General features: G+C 41.6%; 1 protein-coding gene across 1 annotated transcript in view; it reads right to left on the bottom strand.

Annotated features, from left to right (window-relative positions):
- Positions 1–19,722, bottom strand: part of CLEC16A (C-type lectin domain containing 16A) — a gene marked incomplete in the record, with an annotated part of 3,039,290 nt that overhangs the window by 2,644,801 nt on the left and 374,767 nt on the right. The window contains 1 exon segment of the mRNA XM_044089149.1: positions 17,119–17,124. Coding sequence (XP_043945084.1) covers positions 17,119–17,124 — 6 coding nt within the window.

The following is a 19,722-nucleotide window of genomic DNA, read 5'->3' as shown; positions in this document are numbered from 1 at the left end:
CACTATGGCTGTGGGCTATGGAAAAACAAAAGGATGACTGTGGAGAACGTGACCAGAATGCATCCACCAAAAAAGATCCATTTTGTAATAGCCGGTGATCAGGACTCGTTAGGAAAATGGGTGATGAAGTATAGACAACTGCGAGGCTAGTAGCCACTGTAGAATTCTCATATGTAACCTGGCTAATGGCACTAGAGTTAAAGAAACTGCCATAGATCCTAGAACTTGTAAGATTATATGTGCAGGAACCTTCTTTTTGCATATTAACTTTTATACCTAGGCCACAATTCTCTGATGACGTTCTTGAGGAAGAGATGTTATCTTTGATGAATATTCAGTACCGTCCCATGAATTCTAAATTTTGTGTCAGGGTTAAATGTGACCTTTCTAGATTTACTGTGATCCCCAGATGGGCACAGATGTTGAGGGTGTAGTCCCTGGCTGTTACCAATTGATGCTTGGTCAAAGCAGCTATGAGACAGTCGTTCAAGTAAGGAAACACATGGAATCCTTGTGGTCTCAAGTGAGCTGCTACTACTGCCATGCATTTGGTAAATACCCTGGGGGCTGTGATGACTCCAAAGGGCAGTACCCTGAACTGGTAATGACTGGCTCCCAGCCTGAAGCACAGGAACCTTCTGGAGCATTATCCATTTTTATGTGATAATAAGCATCCTGAAGGTCTACTGAGCACATCCAGTCATCTTTCTTCAGACTACACTAGACTGCACAGTGCCCATACAGAACTTTGTTTGCCGAACTGATTTGTTCAGTACACTGAGATCTAAAATTGGTCTCCAGTCCCCTGTCTTTTTTGACACTGAAAAAAAATCTTGAGTATGTTCTGGATCCTTCTTGGCCTGGCAGGACTTCTGGATGACTCTTTTGCCCAGCAGTTTTTGGATTTCTTGTACTGCTGAATCCCTCTGATTGGGTGGAACTTCAAGGATTTTTTTGTAAACAGGTGGAGGTTGAGAAAAGCAAATGGTAGAACCTCTAGGTGTGATCCGTTGCACCCAGGAATCCTTTGTTAAGTTTAGCCAGGCTTTAATGTGCAAGGATAAGAGCCCCCCAACTACTTCCAGAGGAAGACAATCAGACCTCCCTTCAGGAGCACTGAAAGGGCTTGCCTGGGAAGGAATCCCTGTAGCCCTGGTTTTTCAGACCACCTCTGCTGTGAGGGCATCGTCTTCCGTTTTGGTTCCCCCCTCTGCTTCTGGAGGAACTCCCTCCATATGTGTCTTGAAAAGGCCCTTCTGATTTTTTGAACCACATTTTTCCACCACTCCCCTGGTTCCTAGAAAAATACTTTTGGGGTGGAAAAACATATGCCCACAGCAGAAAGGGTCTTAACATCTTTCTCCCACCTGAAAAAAGTTTTGTTTATTTTCGGGCCAAACATAGATGTTCCGTCAAAAGGAGCATTGACAAAAGAAGACTTGAATGGTCCTGCAAAATCACATAGGCATATACAGGTGTGTCCACTAATGACTATGCCTGTACCCGCTGCTATAGATGTCCCTTCAGCTGTATGTGCGATCAGCCTCATGGATGAACTGGACACAGACTCCAGGTGGCTAAATGGGAAGCCACTTTCTCTTGGACTCCCTCAGTTACAGCTCCCACCAGAGTATCTGATAACGTCTTGATCAGATCCTGTTGGATTCTGGTAAAATGTGCCAAAAAATTCAAGGACCTTATGACAAAGGTCGATGAAGTGTAGACAAGCTTCCAAAATCTGTCCATAGGCCAGGACTCTCTGTTGGGCAGATGGATAGAGGAACTCTCCTCAGGTAGCTCCTTTTCAGTGGTGGCTGCTATGAACATAGCATCAACTGCAAGACCCTTCGCCCAAAACTGTTTGCAGGTGCAAAGTATTCTGTCCAGTCTTTTGGGGATGGGCTCAACAGTGTCAGGAGCATTCCATGACCACTGTGAAATCAACTGAATGAGTTCATCAGTGAGCGGAGTTACCCAAGAAGTAGATGGGTGGGTGCCGAATGCCTGCAGGCAAACAGGCTCCTCAGAGGAAGGGTTTTGGAACTTCCAGCCACCCCTCTGTTTCACAATTTCCAAGATGACCATGCAGACCCTTCACTCTCATCAAAATCTGTATCTTCAGTGACTGATTCCTGGGGGGGGGGGGGGTCCAAGTGTTTCCTCTTGCACTTCTTTTTCTGAGGGACCTCCTCAGGAGGGTAATCTGGGGAGGTATCAGAAGATGACGGTACCTGTGGCTGTAACACCTGAAGCTTCAGTACCCACTATCCCAGGGGAGAGGCAGGAAGAATAGTCGAGCTAGACTGAGTTACCTGTTCTGAAAGGGGTAGGTGCCGACTGAGTCTCTGCAAGAGATAGGGCCCTCTGCATAGCCTCAAAGGCCAGTCCCCATGAAGAAGAAAGGGAGCCCAGAACTGAGAAAGACTGCCTCGGAACAGAGGTCACTCCCAGCTCAGAAGACCTGACCCTCGAGACCGAAGCCAGAATGGAGCTAATTCGTGCTGAAGCCCTGATTAGCAGGGATGGGTTCAAAAAACCTGGAGTCAAAACCTGCTCCCCTGAGCCAACAGGGTAGCCATGGCTCCGGGAGATCTCCAGTTAAGAAATAACTGAAGAACTCAGGGTAACTGCCGACTCCACAGAAGTGACTCCAGAGCAGACACAGACGGTGCCAGGAGAACTGGAACAGAGGACTGTAAGACCTCCGAAGAGGTTAGAGGAGGAGGAATAGTCAATGGGGTGAAGGAAGTGTCAGTACCAAGACTGGAAGGAATCGGTACCGAAGGTGGGCTTGAAATCTTTCTAGCCCACAAAATGTTATTCACCAGCCTCTCCACACTGAGTTTTGAAAGACTTTTATTGGAAGGGGACTTAGGTCTCTGAAAAAATACCTCTGGTAGTTCCCCAGCAAAGGGCTCTATCGATGGAGAGTAAGATGTTCTAGGCATAACGGTCTTAGTCTGTAAGACTGATGCTAATTCCTGTGTCGAGGTCTTTGATGTCGTACGACTCGAAATTGTAATCGGTGACAAAACTGAAGCTGTCGGTATTGGAGTGTCAGAAACAGAGGCCTTCAGTTTTGAGGGAACGTTTGGAACAGAGGTCTTCAGTTTTGTGGCTTCCAGAACTCACAGGAAGGTCAGAACCGACAGACTGCACTTTTCTGATTTCGATAGATGAAGAAGAGGTGGGAGATGAAATATCTGTTTTAGCTTTATCAGCAGTGGATAAGGCTTCTCCAAAGGCTGAAGGCAAAAGTCCCTTTAGAATTAGCTTACTGCACCTTTCCACCAAAGCCTTGTGGCTGAAGACATGACATACAGTACAATCCACTTGTAAGTGAAGGGGGCTGATGCAATATACACATAAGGAACGGAAATGTGAAGAGGGAATTTTATGGCCACACTTCTGACATTTTTTGAAAACAGAAATCATCAGTGTGGAGGGCAAAACCCCAAAACTGAAGGAATGCAATATTCCCTTCAAAAATGCTTTAAAATATATATTACTGTCTATATGTGCTGTTAAATCATCAGATGGGCTGGTGGAATAGTATGGTCGATAATAAGGCCCATCTGTGAGTTCAGTGTTGATCACATACAGCAGCCTCATGTGTGTGTGTGTGTGTGTGTGTGTGTGTGTGTGTGTGTGTGTGTGTGCGCATGTGCGTTTGTTTGCATTTAATTTTTGACTGAATGTTATTTCTCTAATGTCAATTTAGCTGGAATTAAATTTTGCTAAATGATGTACAGCTACACACCATTCTGTAATACAAAACTAGAAGTAGACAGAAGTGCACATAAAAACTTTATCTGGTGCTTGTGGTGATCTATACATGATCATTGATAATCAGTTACACTGCGCTGGCAGTGATTCCCTGTGTAGGTGATTTATACATGATCATCGATGATACAATTACACTGCACTGGCAGTGATTCCCTGTGTAGGTGATCTATACATGATCATTGATAATCAGTTACACTGTGCTGGCAGTGATTCCCTGTGTAGGTGATTTATACATGATCATCGATGATACAATTACACTGCACTGGCAGTGATTCCCTGTGTAGGTGATTTATACATGATCATCGATGATACAATTACACTGCGCTGGCAGTGATTCCCTGTGTAGGTGATCTATACATGATCATCAATGATACAGTTATTACACTGCACTGGCAGTGATTCCCTGTGTAGGTGATTTATACATGATCATCAATGATACAATTACACTGCACTGGCAGTGATTCCCTGTGTAGGTGATCTATACATGATCATCAATTATACAGTTATCACACTGCGCTGGCAGTGATTCCCTGTGTAGGTGATCTATACATGATCATCAATTATACAGTTATTACACTGCACTGGCAGTGATTCCCTGTGTAGGTGATCTATACATGATCATCAATGATACAATTACACTGCACTGGCAGTGATTCCCTGTGTAGGTGATCTATACATGATCATCAATGATACAGTTATTACACTGCGCTGGCAGTGATTCCCTGTGTAGGTGATCTATACATGGTCATCAATTATACAGTTATTACACTGCGCTGGCAGTGATTCCCTGTGTAGGTGATCTATACATGATCATCAATGATACAATTACACTGCACTGGCAGTGATTCCCTGTGTAGGTGATCTATACATGATCATCAATTATACAGTTATTACACTGCACTGGCAGTGATTCCCTGTGTAGGTAACCTATACATGATCATCAATGATGCAGTTATTACACTGCACTGGCAGTGATTTCCTGTGTAGGTGATCTATACATGATCATCAATGATACAGTTATTACACTGCACTGGCAGTGATTCCCTGTGTAGGTGATCTATACATGATCATCAATGATACAGTTATTACATTGCGCTAGCAGTAATTCCCTGTGTAGGTGATCTATACATGATCATCAATGATGCACTTAATACACTGTGCTGGCAGTGATTCCCTGTGTACTTTTTCCCCCACACACACACACACACACACACACACACACACACACACACACAGCTATAACGTTACACTCCTGCAGTGACTTAGCCAAAGCTCTGCCTCCTATACAGATAATGGCTCCATGCATGCCCCTGATGTCTGCCGAAGGTCATCCTCAAAGTGCTTTGTTCTATGCGCCCACCACTCCCCAGAATGGACACAGCCATCCTTCTGGGCCAGTCACATGGTGACTGAATGTATCAGCATATATTCATAGCAGATCTGTTTCTAGCATACTGTAATGAACAGTGCTAAGTTCCTAAGCACTGTAACAAATGTCCAAGCATTTTTTTTAATTAAGAAAAAACCTCCAATCCTTCACAGCGTATCTAGGTAATCTTTGCTCCACCTTAGTGAATACTAATCTAACAGCACGTCCTTAAGTCTTTTAACACATGGTCTGAATACTTAACCCCTGTACTTCTAATCTGTTAACTGTTTCAGGAGAAGCAAAACAAACTATTCAATGTTGGAGCTTTTATATCCCAGTCAGAATGTATACATACTACTTAATCAATTTACTTTATATGTCTGCATAATTTCCAAGTTTACGTACATCACTCTCTGACTTTCATCGTTCTGTTTTATATTATTACAGTAATGCCGTTACATTCTTCCCAGTATTATTCATTTATTACATACAAAAAGCCGGAAAAAACCCAAATGGTTCCCCTCTTTCTAGTTTATTTGATTCATACATATCTATAATGAACAATTCTCTTATTCACAATTTAGTGACACAGCATGGTACTTCCTGTCCAAAAATTACAATTTATGTGTTGTAAGAAGTTATTTTAACCAGAACCTCCTGATCTATCGTTTCATTTGACAAATAAAAAACCTTACTTTCAATTCTTTCTTGCTCTAATTCAAAGTGCATATTTTTTCAGCAACTTGAATGAAGAGTTTTACCAATTAGCTTCTTTAAACTTCAGTAGATATGAAAGTTATCTACTTACAATATTGTCAGACCTTAATGATCCACAGCCACAGGCAAAGGTCACTCAGCACCTTTAAAAATCTTCCAAACTCAAAAAACTTCATGACTAGCTCCAATAATGTTCTGTATCGCTGATTTTCTCCAGATTAAATTTACTTTACAGATTGCATACAATACACATCTCACAGAGACTCCTGTAGATTCCCTTGTACAGGAAAATTTCTCTATGTAGAGGAAAGGTACGCTGAAGTGAATGGATATAAATCATGCAGATCTAACATTATGCTAAGTACATAACTTTTGTATGTTACATGATTTCAAGTCTATTCACTTCAGACAGCAGTATAGTATCCCCACCTTCTTCTACAGAGTGACATCATGACAGACAGCTATGGACTATGGTAGCCCTAAAGGTCAACCTTTACCTTAAGATCACATGCTGTTTATAGTGTTTTACAAAGGTATGTGGAGAAGCCCACTTCACAGGCACACAAATGTAATCAATGGAAGAATTCCTGAAGAAAACAAAGGAAGCAATTATAATCCTTGGAAAATAAGCCGTGTGTGTGTTTGTGTTTCCTTGTGCTGCTTTAACTGTGACAAAACCCCGTCTGGAAACCACCCGCATAAGATAAAATCTAATCTGCTGAATATACATCAAAGTAAACAAAAAGTTGATCATCTTGTCAGAATTAAAGACACTAGAAGGGATAAAGTCTTAACTGACGCTGCATATCTGGACTTTGCAGCAAAAATCCCCCTTTGTTAGAGTACTACAGGAAAATTACTGGGGATAAGGGTAATTTCCAAAGGTACCTTGGGCAAGAAAGTAGGATTAGTGCATAAACACTTGTGATCTTTACGAAATATAACAATGTATGAAGACGTGGGAGAAAGGGATTGAAGTTCTGAAATCCTTCTGGCCAATGTAGCTGAAACCAGAAAAGACGTGTTTTCTACAACACGTATATAGATCAGTGTAAGTGTTGGTTTGAAAGGAGGCAGCATTATTTTTTTCTGAATTAGATCCTAAAAGGAAACAGGTTACCTGACAGGTAGTTTCAAAAGGAATATACCTCTCAGGAATGCCTTGCAAACCTTTGAGGTAGTCAGTGAGTAAGAATGAAGACTCTAGTGAAAACGGAAAAGGCAGCTAAGTGAACTGTATAATAGAACCCTGACCAAAAATATCAACCAAAAACTGCAGAACTACTAACATGAGGACTGATGTGGGAACATGGGCATGGCTTGAAGTCTACAGCAAAATTATGGTCCACTTATATCTACATTTTCCTGGTAGATGGCTTTTGGGCAGCTGTCTACAGTAAGCAGGGTCCTGACTATCAAAGGAACTGTAAAAAGTATTGAAGTTTACCTAGAAAGTGAGGTGACAATAGAGAAACCATACTTTCCCGGGCCAGTTCAGTGCTATTAGAGCAACTCTTGCCTTGCACTATTTGGCTTTTTGTATAGATTTCATTAGAATGGCAAACAGGACAAAGAAACAAGAATATATATAAGGACCAAGAATATATAAGGACCAATGTTTGATACAAGAGTCCAGAGAGCTCTGCCTTTGTGGGTGAATGACAAAGAAGAAGCTACTGCATTTTGCATTGGTTGAGGATACTAATAAATTTGCAATAAGGTCTCTCCCACTGAAGGAAGATGGCATCCACCACTTGACTGAAGGACCACATCAGTAAAAATCAGCTTTGATTTATCACCACAAAGTTGGCTTGACCAGGACTACATATTGTTGTTAGAAAGCCAACAGTCAACATGGCCTATTGCCATAACCTCATGACCTTTCAACACAGCTAAATGGAGTGGCTTCTAACCCCCCTTACTGATTTACCGGAATAGACATATTAAAAAAACAGGATGGAGTCCAATGGCAAGTATATACTAACGCAGAATGGTAAAAACAGTCCTTTATTAGAATAAAAACAATTATCTCCTGAATTGTATAACTGGAGACGAATGCGCTTATTATTTTACGTTAGTGAATACTGATAATTGTTTTTATTCTATTAAAGGACTATTTTTACCATTCTGTGTTGGTATACACTTGCCAGTGGACTTCATTCCGTTTTTTGGATTTATTTGTTGGTTTCTTTTCTATCACAGACTAGACATATTGTTGCACTGGATGGTAATCACACCATGAGGAAGAAGGTCCCATACAGCCTGTAAGGATGACCACCCATAACAACAGTAAAATAACGTGTTGACGGGCCTGCTCTTCTGGCCAAGTCTCTTGGACAATCTGCCACAAACAATGCTCCTCACCCCAGGGCAGAAACACCCATGATGACTGTCACACTGAGGGCAGGGGCAAAGTAACTGCAGTGAGACAGATAGCTCAGAAGAAACCACCACACCACATGCTGATGGCATTCCCACAAAATTGGTATCAGATGTGACACAGGATCAACATTAGGAAACCATTTAATCCCAGATATCCACTGATGAACTCTCATGTAACATTTGGGAAATAAAGGAAAACCATTACAACCAAGAAATCTCAAGGCCTTGCTGCAAGAGGTGGTCATCACCATAGAAGTAATAACAAAGCTGAATGCTGGATTGATGCTTTCATAATCACCCTGGTAAAAGCTGGTAATGCAAGTCATTATATTCAGGTAGCAACCGATAAAGGTCTGTGCTTGCAATGACTCATTTTCTGATTCTGCAGTGTTTACCAATATCTCCAAAGAGCAGAACAGATGAAGCTGGTTGCCCCTTGGTTTCATCAAAGACCCCCTGGTCAAGGATGCTAGCAGCCAATTATCCAGAAAAGGCAAAACACTTCTCCTTTTTGGTCTGAGATGGCCTGTGACAGTTGCTACACATTTGATAAACATCCTGAGGGCTGAGAAGAGAGTAAATGTAAGGGCTCTGAACTGGTTAAGACTGGCCCTACCCTGAAGTGCAGTAAATCTTGGACACACTGGATATCTCTATGTGTAAGTAGGCATCCTGAAGGTCAACAGAAAAATCCAGACACCCGTCTCCAATAAGGGAAGTACAAAACGCATCATGTCCATCTGGAATATCAGCTTGTTTTACATATGGATTTAAGCTACTTGCAACTAGCATGGGCCCCAGCTCCTTGGTCCTTCTTTGGAACTAAAAAGAATCTTGAATGCATGATGGAACCTCTCTGGTCTAGTGGGATATCATGGGCAACTCATTTTGTCATTAGATTTTTTATCTCGAGTCTGTCCACTGCCTTCTGATGAGGTGAGATATATGGAATGGTCCTGGAAGCAGACCTTGGAGGTGATAAAAATGGGATACGGTAGCTTCTGGATATTATGTCCTTGATCCAATAATCCCACCTAATGACCTGTCATATGGGAAGGTAGAGGGATATTTGAGCCACTGACTGACTTTAGAATGGGTTAGTCAGCAAGTCCTCAGAGACTCTGCAGCTGCCCCATGGGGTAGAACTATGAGATTCTGGTTTTGTGGATCATCTAAGCATCCAGAATTGCACTCATTCTGGCAGCCTCCATAACTGCATTTGTTTCCATCAGAGTGCTGCTCAAATGACAGCAGGTGACCTTTCTTGAAGAAGTTATGCAGACTCTTCTGGTTGTGAGACAAAAGATCTCAGAAAGTGGAAACTTTGTTCCAATATTAACAACCATCTTTGCTTCCTGCTCCTGCTTCTGAAGCTATTCGTTCATCTGGGGCCCAAACGATGTGGCACTATAAGGGGCATTAGTGAAAAATGCCTTCATGTCTGCAAAGCTTCAGCAACTTATCCAGGCAGACCATCATACAGTAATGGCTGTGCCAGTCACCTACTGCATGTTGTAGCACCATCAAACAGCAATGACCATGCCAGTCAGTCACCTACTGCATGTTGTAGCACCATCAAACAGCAATGACCGTGCCAGTCAGTCACCTACTGCATGTTGTAGCACCATCAAACAGCAATGGCTGTGCCAGTCAGTCACCTACTGCATGTTGTAACAGTCAGACGGAGACGCTAACATTCACAGGGGTTGCCACTGGAGATCACATCTTGTGCTGCAGAGTCCAATCTGGCAACATTTTCAATGTCTCAAAGGTTCTCTATACCACATCACTGAGAAAGCAAGTTTCATACATCAGACAATAACAAGCTTGTAAACAGAAGATAACTAACACGTTCATGTGCTTATTATTACTGCAAGACAGTCCTTATAAGGGAAGTGGAGCTCTGCACTCTCTTCTGATTGCATCAGTCATGGCAATGGAGTTGTCCAGGGAAGCTCTAGTCCAATACTCAGTGCTTCTCTGGAGACCAGAAGATCATGTCTGGTCTCCTAGGGATAGGTGCTACCACATCTGGTTCTTGCCAAACCCTCTGTGCAAAGAATGACATCATGCTATCAACAGAAGGAATGACCCAAGAAATAAGTGGGGCAAAGTGCAAACCTTCATGCAATATCTGTTCTTTGGGGGGTCATGACCACCTCTTCTCCATTAACTCTACAATCTCCCCAAATTTGGGGTAATCAGAGAAGACAGTGGGAAAGCCTCATCTTCAAGACTGCTACCCACTGAAGGGACTAAGCAGAGGAGATAGGGTGCTTCCTTCTGTATGTGCTCTTTCTATAGGAACTCAGAAGGTCTTTTCCAAGTGTAAGGAAAAGGAATCAGAAAAAGTTGCCTTCCTTCTATCCGTGTGGTGACTACCCTCCCCTCTGCACCTCTGGGTAAAAGAAAATGGGGCCACAGCATGTCTCTGAACTCTTGGTTAATACAAAAGGTCTCAGCACAGAAGAAACCTGACGTAGGCACAGATCCAGAACAGAGGAGTCATGTCTTATAGTGGAAGTTGATGTTGGCACTGACGATGACGTTACTACTGAAAACTCAAACAACAAAGTTGTTGACACTGACAACAGCCCAGAATAGAAAAAAAAATACTAACTCTTTCTCTATGATGCTGGTCTTCAACTACTATAACATTTAGCTGAGAAACTTCTACTGTGAAGACTGAATAGCAAAAATACTTTTCTCAACAGTAGCTTCTGGAAGAAGAACCCGCACTGTGACAGCTTTAGTAGTGGGATTGCAGCATTTCTGTGTCGCCTACAGGATTGGGACAATCAATGTTTCTTTCTCTTAGACATATCAATTACTTAAAGTTTTTTGCCAAAATGTTAATTTAACAGGCTGACAATTAAAATCAATTTCACAAGCATGTAGTCACAGTAGTGTACTGTAATTAATCCTGGCCCCCAGAGTGACATACTCGCCTCTTACTGACAGGTTAATATTCATGCCGAAAATGTAGCGGGAGTGCCTTACATTCTTCCATGTTCGGAAGCCTTTTTAAACTGGAATTTTCCCCAAAAAATGGCTACAAATGAACTTTTATTTTTATAAAAAATAGTGTTCACATGAACAAGAATGCATGCGAACATTTTTATGTTGAAACAAAAGTCAATTTTGCAATGTTAAACACAATCTTTAAACCTCACTCCTCCTCCTCCTGAACATTACTCTGCATGTATTGTTCCTACAATTTCCACTTACTTCAATGCAAATTTACTCCTTCCACATTCTAAAGATCCCTCTTACAGTTTCTTTACGTCTTTTATAATATTCAATAATCCAAATACAGCTGGTTTACACTTTGATTTTTTCTAGTAATTGTTTTTTGGTAGCCAACAGAATTAAACTTAATAATGTCTGACTATATCAGAGCAATTCAGATTATGTGTCCCAGCTCAAAAATACCATATCCCTAGTTACAGCCATTTGCTAACCCAATATTTTTTACACAGTAGGAAATTTTTAAAATTGGCCAACTCATTACACTCCTGAAAAGTACAGTTTTGTACCTACCATAAATGTAGATGTTCGAAGATCCACATTGCTGCAGTCCTTACACTTGGGTAGTCCGCTGTCCTCGGTCGGCCCGAATATCAAAGTATTAGGCTGACGTCGGTCAAGGCGCTTAAGACTGACATCAGGACGTCAGGGTACAAATGCGCATGACCAACGTCATATCCTCAGTCTTTTCTTGCCCCAGATGTCAGAAGACCCTAAAAAGAAAGGTCAAAACCAAAAGACAGCAAAAAACCAACCAACCACCCTTGCACTAATTAGATGTACAATATATACAATATACACAGTATTTACAACCCAACCCACACAACCGCCTCTAACTACAGAGGGGAAGGAGGGAGGGTAAATTGGACTGCAGCAATGTGGATCTTCGAACATCTACATTTATGGTAGGTACAAAACTGTACTATGTTCTTCATCTCACATTGCTGCAGTCCTTACACTTGGGTAGAATCCCAAAGCAGAGGTAAGGGAGGATGGCAAAACTATAAAGCAGCAGGAGCTGCCAAAATGCCCTGTAAAATTGCAGTGGCAAAACCAGCCCTAGATTTAGAGTAAAGTGGAAGGTGATAATGCTTAGAGAAAGTATGCACTGAACTCCAAGTAGCTGCCTCCAAAATATCTTTAGTTGCCACCCCCCTTAAAAAAGCTGTAGAAGTGGCAGTAGCCCTAGTGGAATGAGGCCTAATCCCAGCTGGAATCTCCTTACCATGATGGGAATAACAGAAAGCAATGCAAAACCCAATCCACTTAGAAATAGTTTGTTTTGACACAGGCTTGCCCTGAGAACTCAAAGCAAATGAAACAAATAACTGCTGAGACTGCCTGCACCCTTTAGTCCTGCTCAAATAATATCGCAACTGCCTGTGTACATCTAAAGTGTGCAAAATCTTTTCCCCTTTATTTTGGGGATTTGCATAAAAAGTAGGCAAATGAATAGTTTGGTTTAAAGCCACACTAGAAACCACTTTAGGCATAAAGGAAGGATTAGTACGCAAAGATACCCTATCCTTATGGAAAATTAAGAAAGGCTCAACCGCCATAAGGGCCTGTAATTCAGAAACCCTTCTTGCAGAGGTAATGGCCAACAAAAAAGCAGTCTTCCATGATAAATATTTCAACTCGGCAGTAGCTGCAGGCTCAAAAGGTTGTAGAGTGAGTTTCTCCAACACAAAATTGAGATCCCAAGCAGGAGTAGGAGCTCTACGTGGGGGTCTTATATTCTTTGCCCCTCTAAGGAACTGCTTGAACAAAGGATGAGAAAACAATGGTGGGTCACAGTCATAGTGAGCAGAAATTGCTGCAGCATGAACCTTAATAGAAGAGAAGGACAAACCTTTGTCCAGTAACTCAGTAAGATATTGAAGAGCCACACTTAAATTAGGCTCAGAAACATCAAATTCCTTTGCTGTACTCCAAAATAAAAATCTCTTCCATTTATCTGCGTACACTTTCCTTGTACTAGGCCTTCTGGCCTCCAAAATAACATTCAAAACTTGCTGTGGAAGCTGAGACCCTCCAGGGTTCAAAACAGAATATGCCAGGCTGTTAGGTGAAGAGAGTGAAGTTTGACATTGAGCAAATGACTGTTCTCCTGAGACAGCAGGTGTGGAATCGAAGGCAAAGGCCATGGAGGCTCCCATACCAGACTTCTTAGTAATGGGTACCAGTGCTGTCGAGGCCAATCTGGAGCTATTAAAATCATCTTTGGCTTGTCCTGTCTGACCTTTAGGAGTACCTTTGGGAGGAGAGGCAGAGGTGGAAAGGCATACACATGAAGATTGCTCCAATTGAAAGAAAGAGCATCCACTTTCCAGGCTGTGGGATGAAACCTTTTTGTGCAAAACTTTGGCAGCTGGTAGTTTAGTGGAGAAGCGAACAGATCTATGTCTGGAGTTCCCATGACACTGTCAATTTCTGAAATACATGAGGATCCAATTTCCACTGTGGGGATCCATAATTCGTCTGCTCAACACATCTGCTAAGGAGTTCTGTGCTCCGGCAGAAACCTTGCCTGAAGATTTAGCTGTAAACTGAGAGCAGTCTCCCACAAAATCATTGCTTGCCTGCATAGAGGATAAGAATGTGTACCCCTTGCTTGTTGATGTACCACATGACAGTTGTGTTGTCTGTTAGAATCAACACCTGCCCTGGAAGAAGTAAATCCTTGAAAGCTATTAATGCAAATTGGACTGCTAACATCTCCTTCAAGTTGATATGTAGATGTTGTAGTCTGGCAGGCCACGTGTCTTGTATCCACTTTCCATTTAGATGAGCTCCCCAAGCTTTGTCTGAGGCATCTGTCGTTAGAATCTGACTCGCCTCTGGCCGGGTCACAGAGAGTCCCTTGTTTAGGTGACATTCCTGAGCCCACCACAAAAATTCCTTTTGAATGCAAGGTATTATCTGAATGACAGTGTCCATATCCTGGCAGTGCTGTGTCCATACATTTTGAGATACCATTGTAGCTTCCTCATATGCAGTTTGGCATTGGGAAGCACCAGAATACAAGATGCCATGAACCCCAAGGCTTGAAGGACTGTCCTTGCAGTCAGCCTGGACTGATGAGACAATTGATGGAAGTAAAGGGAAAGATTCTTTTGTTTGTCCGGGGTCAAAAGGCCATCTGGGATGCTGTATTCAGTCTCACACCCAGAAAGCACATGTCCTGAGAGGGTACTAGACTGGACTTTATTTCGTTCACAGAATACCCCAGGCATCTTAGCACTGCTATCACATATTGCAAATGATGAAGAAGTTCGTCCCTTCCTTGAGCCAGAATCAGGCAATCGTCCAAATAAGGATAGATCTGTATTCCTTTTAGCCTGAAGAAAGCTATCACTGGAGCCAGAACTTTCGTGAACACTCTGGGCGCAGTAGATAAGCCAAAGGGCAATGCAGAGAACTGATAATGAGAAGTCCCAGCCCGAAAACGCAGATACTTCCTGCAACTTAGCCTGATAGGAACATGAAGGTAAGCCTCCTTGAGATCCAGAGTCACCATCCAGTGATCTTTGCCCAGCAGAGGTAAAAGCTGTTGTAACGTCAACATTTTGAACTTGGGAATGTCCAGATAAGTGTTGAGGATAGATAAATCCAAAATTGGTCTCCACGTGTTCCCCTTCTTTGGTACTAGGAACATGCGAGAATAAAATCCTAGGCCCACTTCTGGCAGAGGGACCGGCTGTATGGCTCCTATTTGAAGCAGCAGAGAAATTTGTTTGTGAGCCTCTATTCTTTGCTGAGGAGGAACGTCTGGCATGCCTTTGAAAGGAGGCAAGGTATGGAAATAAAACCTGTAACCTTGGTGTATGATATCCAATACCCATCTGTCTTGGGTAATTAAACTCCAATTTTCCTTGAAGAGTGCCAACCTTCCTCCCAAAGGTGCTGCCTGACCTGCCTCCTGAGAGGCCACATCCTGCAATAACAAAGTCTCCCCCTGGGACTCCAGAGAAACCTCCGGCGGAACCACCGGTTCCACTGACACCTCTAAAGAACCGGCGTCCGGTACGGACGACTCTTCTTGCCTGGGTTTAGCTGCTTTGTCTTTGCGCTTCTTCGAAGAAGCGGGCGTCGGAGCATCCGACGGCATATTATAATTGCACCGCTTCCCGAAGACCAACTTGGCACAATCTAACCTTCGCTTAATAGTGCGCTTATTGAACCTAGCACAAAAGCGACACCCAACAACGTCGTGCTCAGGCCCCAAACAAGGAATACACAAAGTATGATAATCTCTATGCGGTATCTGTTTCCCACAAGAAATACAGTTATTCACTTTTTCTGACATCCGGTAAACCACTGAGGCAAGAAAAAACTAAAATATTCCCCAACGGGGTACTTAGCCAACTTTGACTCGGTCTGAAACTCCGAATTCGAAAAATTTCAGAACGCTGAACGGCACTTGCAACGCTGCTTCTGCATCGGACCATGCGGCAAAAAAGACTGAGGATATGACGTCGGTCATGCACATTTGTACCCTGACGTCCTGATGTCAGTCTTAAGCGCCTTGACCGACGTCAGCCTAATACTTTGATATTCGGGCCGACCGAGGACAGCGGACTACCCAAGTGTAAGGACTGCAGCAATGTGAGATGAAGAACATCACATATTCCTAGTTACTTTTTCCTTCCTCATCAGAACTCCAACAGTTGCTATCTACCTGATGAAAAATTCTATGGAGTCTTCTTGGGTTATAAAAATACCTTCACAAACACTTCCAAAGATCCTAAACCTTCAGGGACTTTGTTGCGTACATGAGAGCCCCACATACGTCCGTGCATCGTTCACTTGTAAACTGTTTTTCCAGTCTCTATTCCCAATCTTTTATAACCTCCTCTGATTGGTTCCTATAGTTATCATGTAGTTTCATATGCCCTACTAATTAACCATGTTTAACACCAGCTTATGTTCTAGATTCAAAGAAAAACTCTACCAGAGCAGGTCTTTCACTTAGGATTCCCCTACGCCTTTCTTTTTGCCAATGCTCTAGCAATCTCTAATATGGAAGGAACTCTAGTCTACAGTCCAAATATCTTTTTGGCCTCATCCCACCTTTTCCCATTCTAGTTATTTTCTCCCAATGCCTTGGTTCCTTTCCATGTTTCTCCAGTAAATTCCAACCCCCTCTTGCTTATTTTCTGTACCCCTACTTGCAGTCATCTCTATTGGCAAAATCTCCTTTCTCCATTCAGAATCATGAATTGTTAAGAATGTGAATCAGACCTATAGCAGGAGGGAGTCAAATTAACAGCTTAATCAAACAAGAAATAAATCAAATATACACAGGAAATTATACAAATAACACATACATTTAAGTATTTCAGCACTTAAAACTGCCCATATATCATATAGGCAATCCTGATGCACTGTAACATTTTGGATAAGTGCATAACTGATCAGTAACTACGTTACAAAGCGTTTGACATATAGACAATCCTGATACGCTGTAACATATCAGATAAGTACATACCTGAAAAGACACTACAGTCCAAAGCATTTGTTTGCAGTTAAGTGTCAGTAATTTTTGAATACAAGCAACGGTTAGGTTTAATTTACCCTTGAACTATAAATCTGTATTGATAAAGTAGCCGTTCACTTCTCAAAATCTAACTTATACAACTGCGCTTGTATTCACAAAATGTCATCAATATATCTTCCTGATATTCTCATTAATTATGTACAAGTAACCATTGCTATACATCCCCACACCAACATATAAAAAACTTATACCATGTAAATGATCGCTTTAAAAATGTATGCTTTTATTGGTGCATGCAAAAATAAAAATAGTCATAACAACTGAAAAATTGACTTACATGATACTGTTATTTGGCACACAGGAATCATCGTTGAAGAAAGGTGAGAAAACAGATAACAGTTTATTAGGTTAGGAGCTGGGTTAGTGAAGCATCTTTGATTAAAGCTGCTACACCAGGTAAAACGGGCAACAGCACACAGACAAAAAAAGATACAGGTTAGTATTAAAAAGGAAGACAAAGATTCAAGTCTTAAATATCATTAGAAAGTTATCACCTTTAATGCCACATACAAGTTCAGCATGCAATAAAGTGTAAAGGAATGAAAACAGTAACGCTGTGATTTTAATACTAAGAGTGAGTGTTAAAATCCCTTTGTTATGCATGCATCTCCAGCTGTGTAATCGTCATGGTATTAGTCTCCAACCCCTTGACATCATTCGTCATGCAGGCAAAGTGCTATATTAAAGATCAATGCTGCCTGGTGCTAAAGGTTCTGGGCACAATAAAGAACGAACACACGTAAAAAAGTATAAAAATACTATGACAACTGCAGTAAGTGAATATGTATATTAATCTGGAAAATACTAATATCAAAACCAATTTAATATATTTAAAAATACTATGACAACTGCAGTAAGTGAATATGTATATTAATCTGGAAAATACTGATATCAAAACCAATTTAATATATTTACTGTTTTTGATCCTTTGATATAAAACAAACTGTTACAACTATTAATGCTATATTTCTCATTAAGTTTGAAACAACAGCAGTGTCATACCTTTACTGAAATCTACATGCTTATAGTTATCAACCACAGACTACAAATGTACAGTATCCATTACTAGGTTCTGTGACTATCTGCAAGAATTAGGTCAATGTTGTGCTTTTTATGTATGCGTACATATACATATGTGCGCACACGAGTGTGTGGTTATGGTTAAAAAATGACTGAAATGTTTCTGCGGTACTGAAAGCACAAAAAGAAAAATCTAGCAAAACTAGACTTTCCACTGTGTGATACCTTAAACCACTTCAATCAGAGGCAACATGGGATATATGCAAATAACCCTTTAAGTATATCAGGTGTTTCAACTAAATGACAGCTCTAAAGTCCATGACTTTTACTTTTAAGTCTTTTTATGTACAATTTCAGGCCAAAAAAGCCAAACTCTCTAGCTGTGGTTGTACCCAACTGATATCCATAAACATTAGGGTGTCTACAAAATATCCCAACTAACAAATTAAAACAATGAGTGAAAAGGTCACACATGAAAAACAATTGGTTAAAAAACAGAAAAAGAAAAATCTAGCAAAGCTAGACTTTCCACACTGTTATACCTTAAACCACTTGAATCAGAGGTTACATGGGATATATGCAAATTACCCTTTAAGGATATCAGCTGTTTCAGCTAAATAACAATTCTGAATGTCCATGACTTTTTCTTTTACTTTTAAGTCTTTTTATGGACAATTTCAGACCAATAAAGACAAACCCTCTAGCTGTGCCATACCCAAATGATATCCATGGTTTAAAGCAGCAGAAAGCACCCCTGTGCTACCAGGCTACAACTCATTCTACACCTTTTGAGCCCAGAACATGGACCGAATCTCCAAAGGCAGTGGTGTCTCCATATTCATAAAGGACATGCGCACCTGTAGACTAGTAGACCAGCATAACGCATAGGAGATACTTCAGGTACAAATAACATTGGGCAAGATGACGATACATTGGCTCAACGCTTCCTGGAATTCATCAATTCCAATGCCCTGGGCCAGCTCATTCCTACCCCCACTAGACGAAGCAATATCCTTGACCTGGTTATTACTAACATGGGCAGCCACTGCTCTACACCAATAGTCAATTCCTCCATAGTTAGATCCGACCACAAACTAATCACCTTAAAAATCCACACTTCATCCACACACCCCTGCAAAGGTAACCACCATGAAATACTTCTCCAAAGCTGAGTTTGGGCTCCTAAAAACAGAGGTAGCTAACTTCAAGGCACTCATGTCAATGGAAAATAGATGCATGACTGCCAAATCATACACCAATGCACTGTACGAACACATACATAAATGCATGGAACTTGCCATACCCAACAGAAAGTACAGTTGTGAACACTTACCACAAATGTAGATGTTCGAGTGTATTCACTGTTGCAGTCATCACATCTGGGTTATCTGCCTGTAGGTAGCCCTCAGCCGGCCTGAATACCAGAGTCTTCAGATTTCTGCATCGGATGCTGTCTCTTCTTCCATGACGTCAGGTCATCAGGGTATAAGAAATGCAGCTAACGCTATTACATCAGTTTTTCTTGCCCCAGATGTCAGGTGTCCCCACAATGGGAAACAATTATATGTTATGGTACACCCCCATCAAAAAGCAAATACACCAGAAAAAAATAAATATACCAAACAAGAAGGAAAGGTAGAGCCAAGAAAAGTCAGGGGACTGGAGGGAGGGTAACCAGGACTGCAACAGTGAATACACTCGAGCATCTACAGTTATGGTGAAGTGTACACAACTGTACTATGTTCTTCGTGTTTCACTGTTGCAGTCACCACATTTGGGTAGATTCCCAAAGCTAAGGAAGGGAGGAGGAAGTTAGAGAGCATTAGGGCCAGCTATTAAACCCTGCAAGACTGCAGTGGCA

The sequence above is a fragment of the Protopterus annectens genome, chromosome 12.part0 (assembly GCF_019279795.1).
Source record: "Protopterus annectens isolate FY-2018-M chromosome 12.part0, PAN1.0, whole genome shotgun sequence".
Classification (NCBI taxonomy): Eukaryota; Metazoa; Chordata; order Ceratodontiformes; family Protopteridae; genus Protopterus; species Protopterus annectens.
The sequence above is the reverse complement of the archived record's forward strand: the minus strand, read 5'-3'. Positions and strand labels throughout refer to the sequence as shown.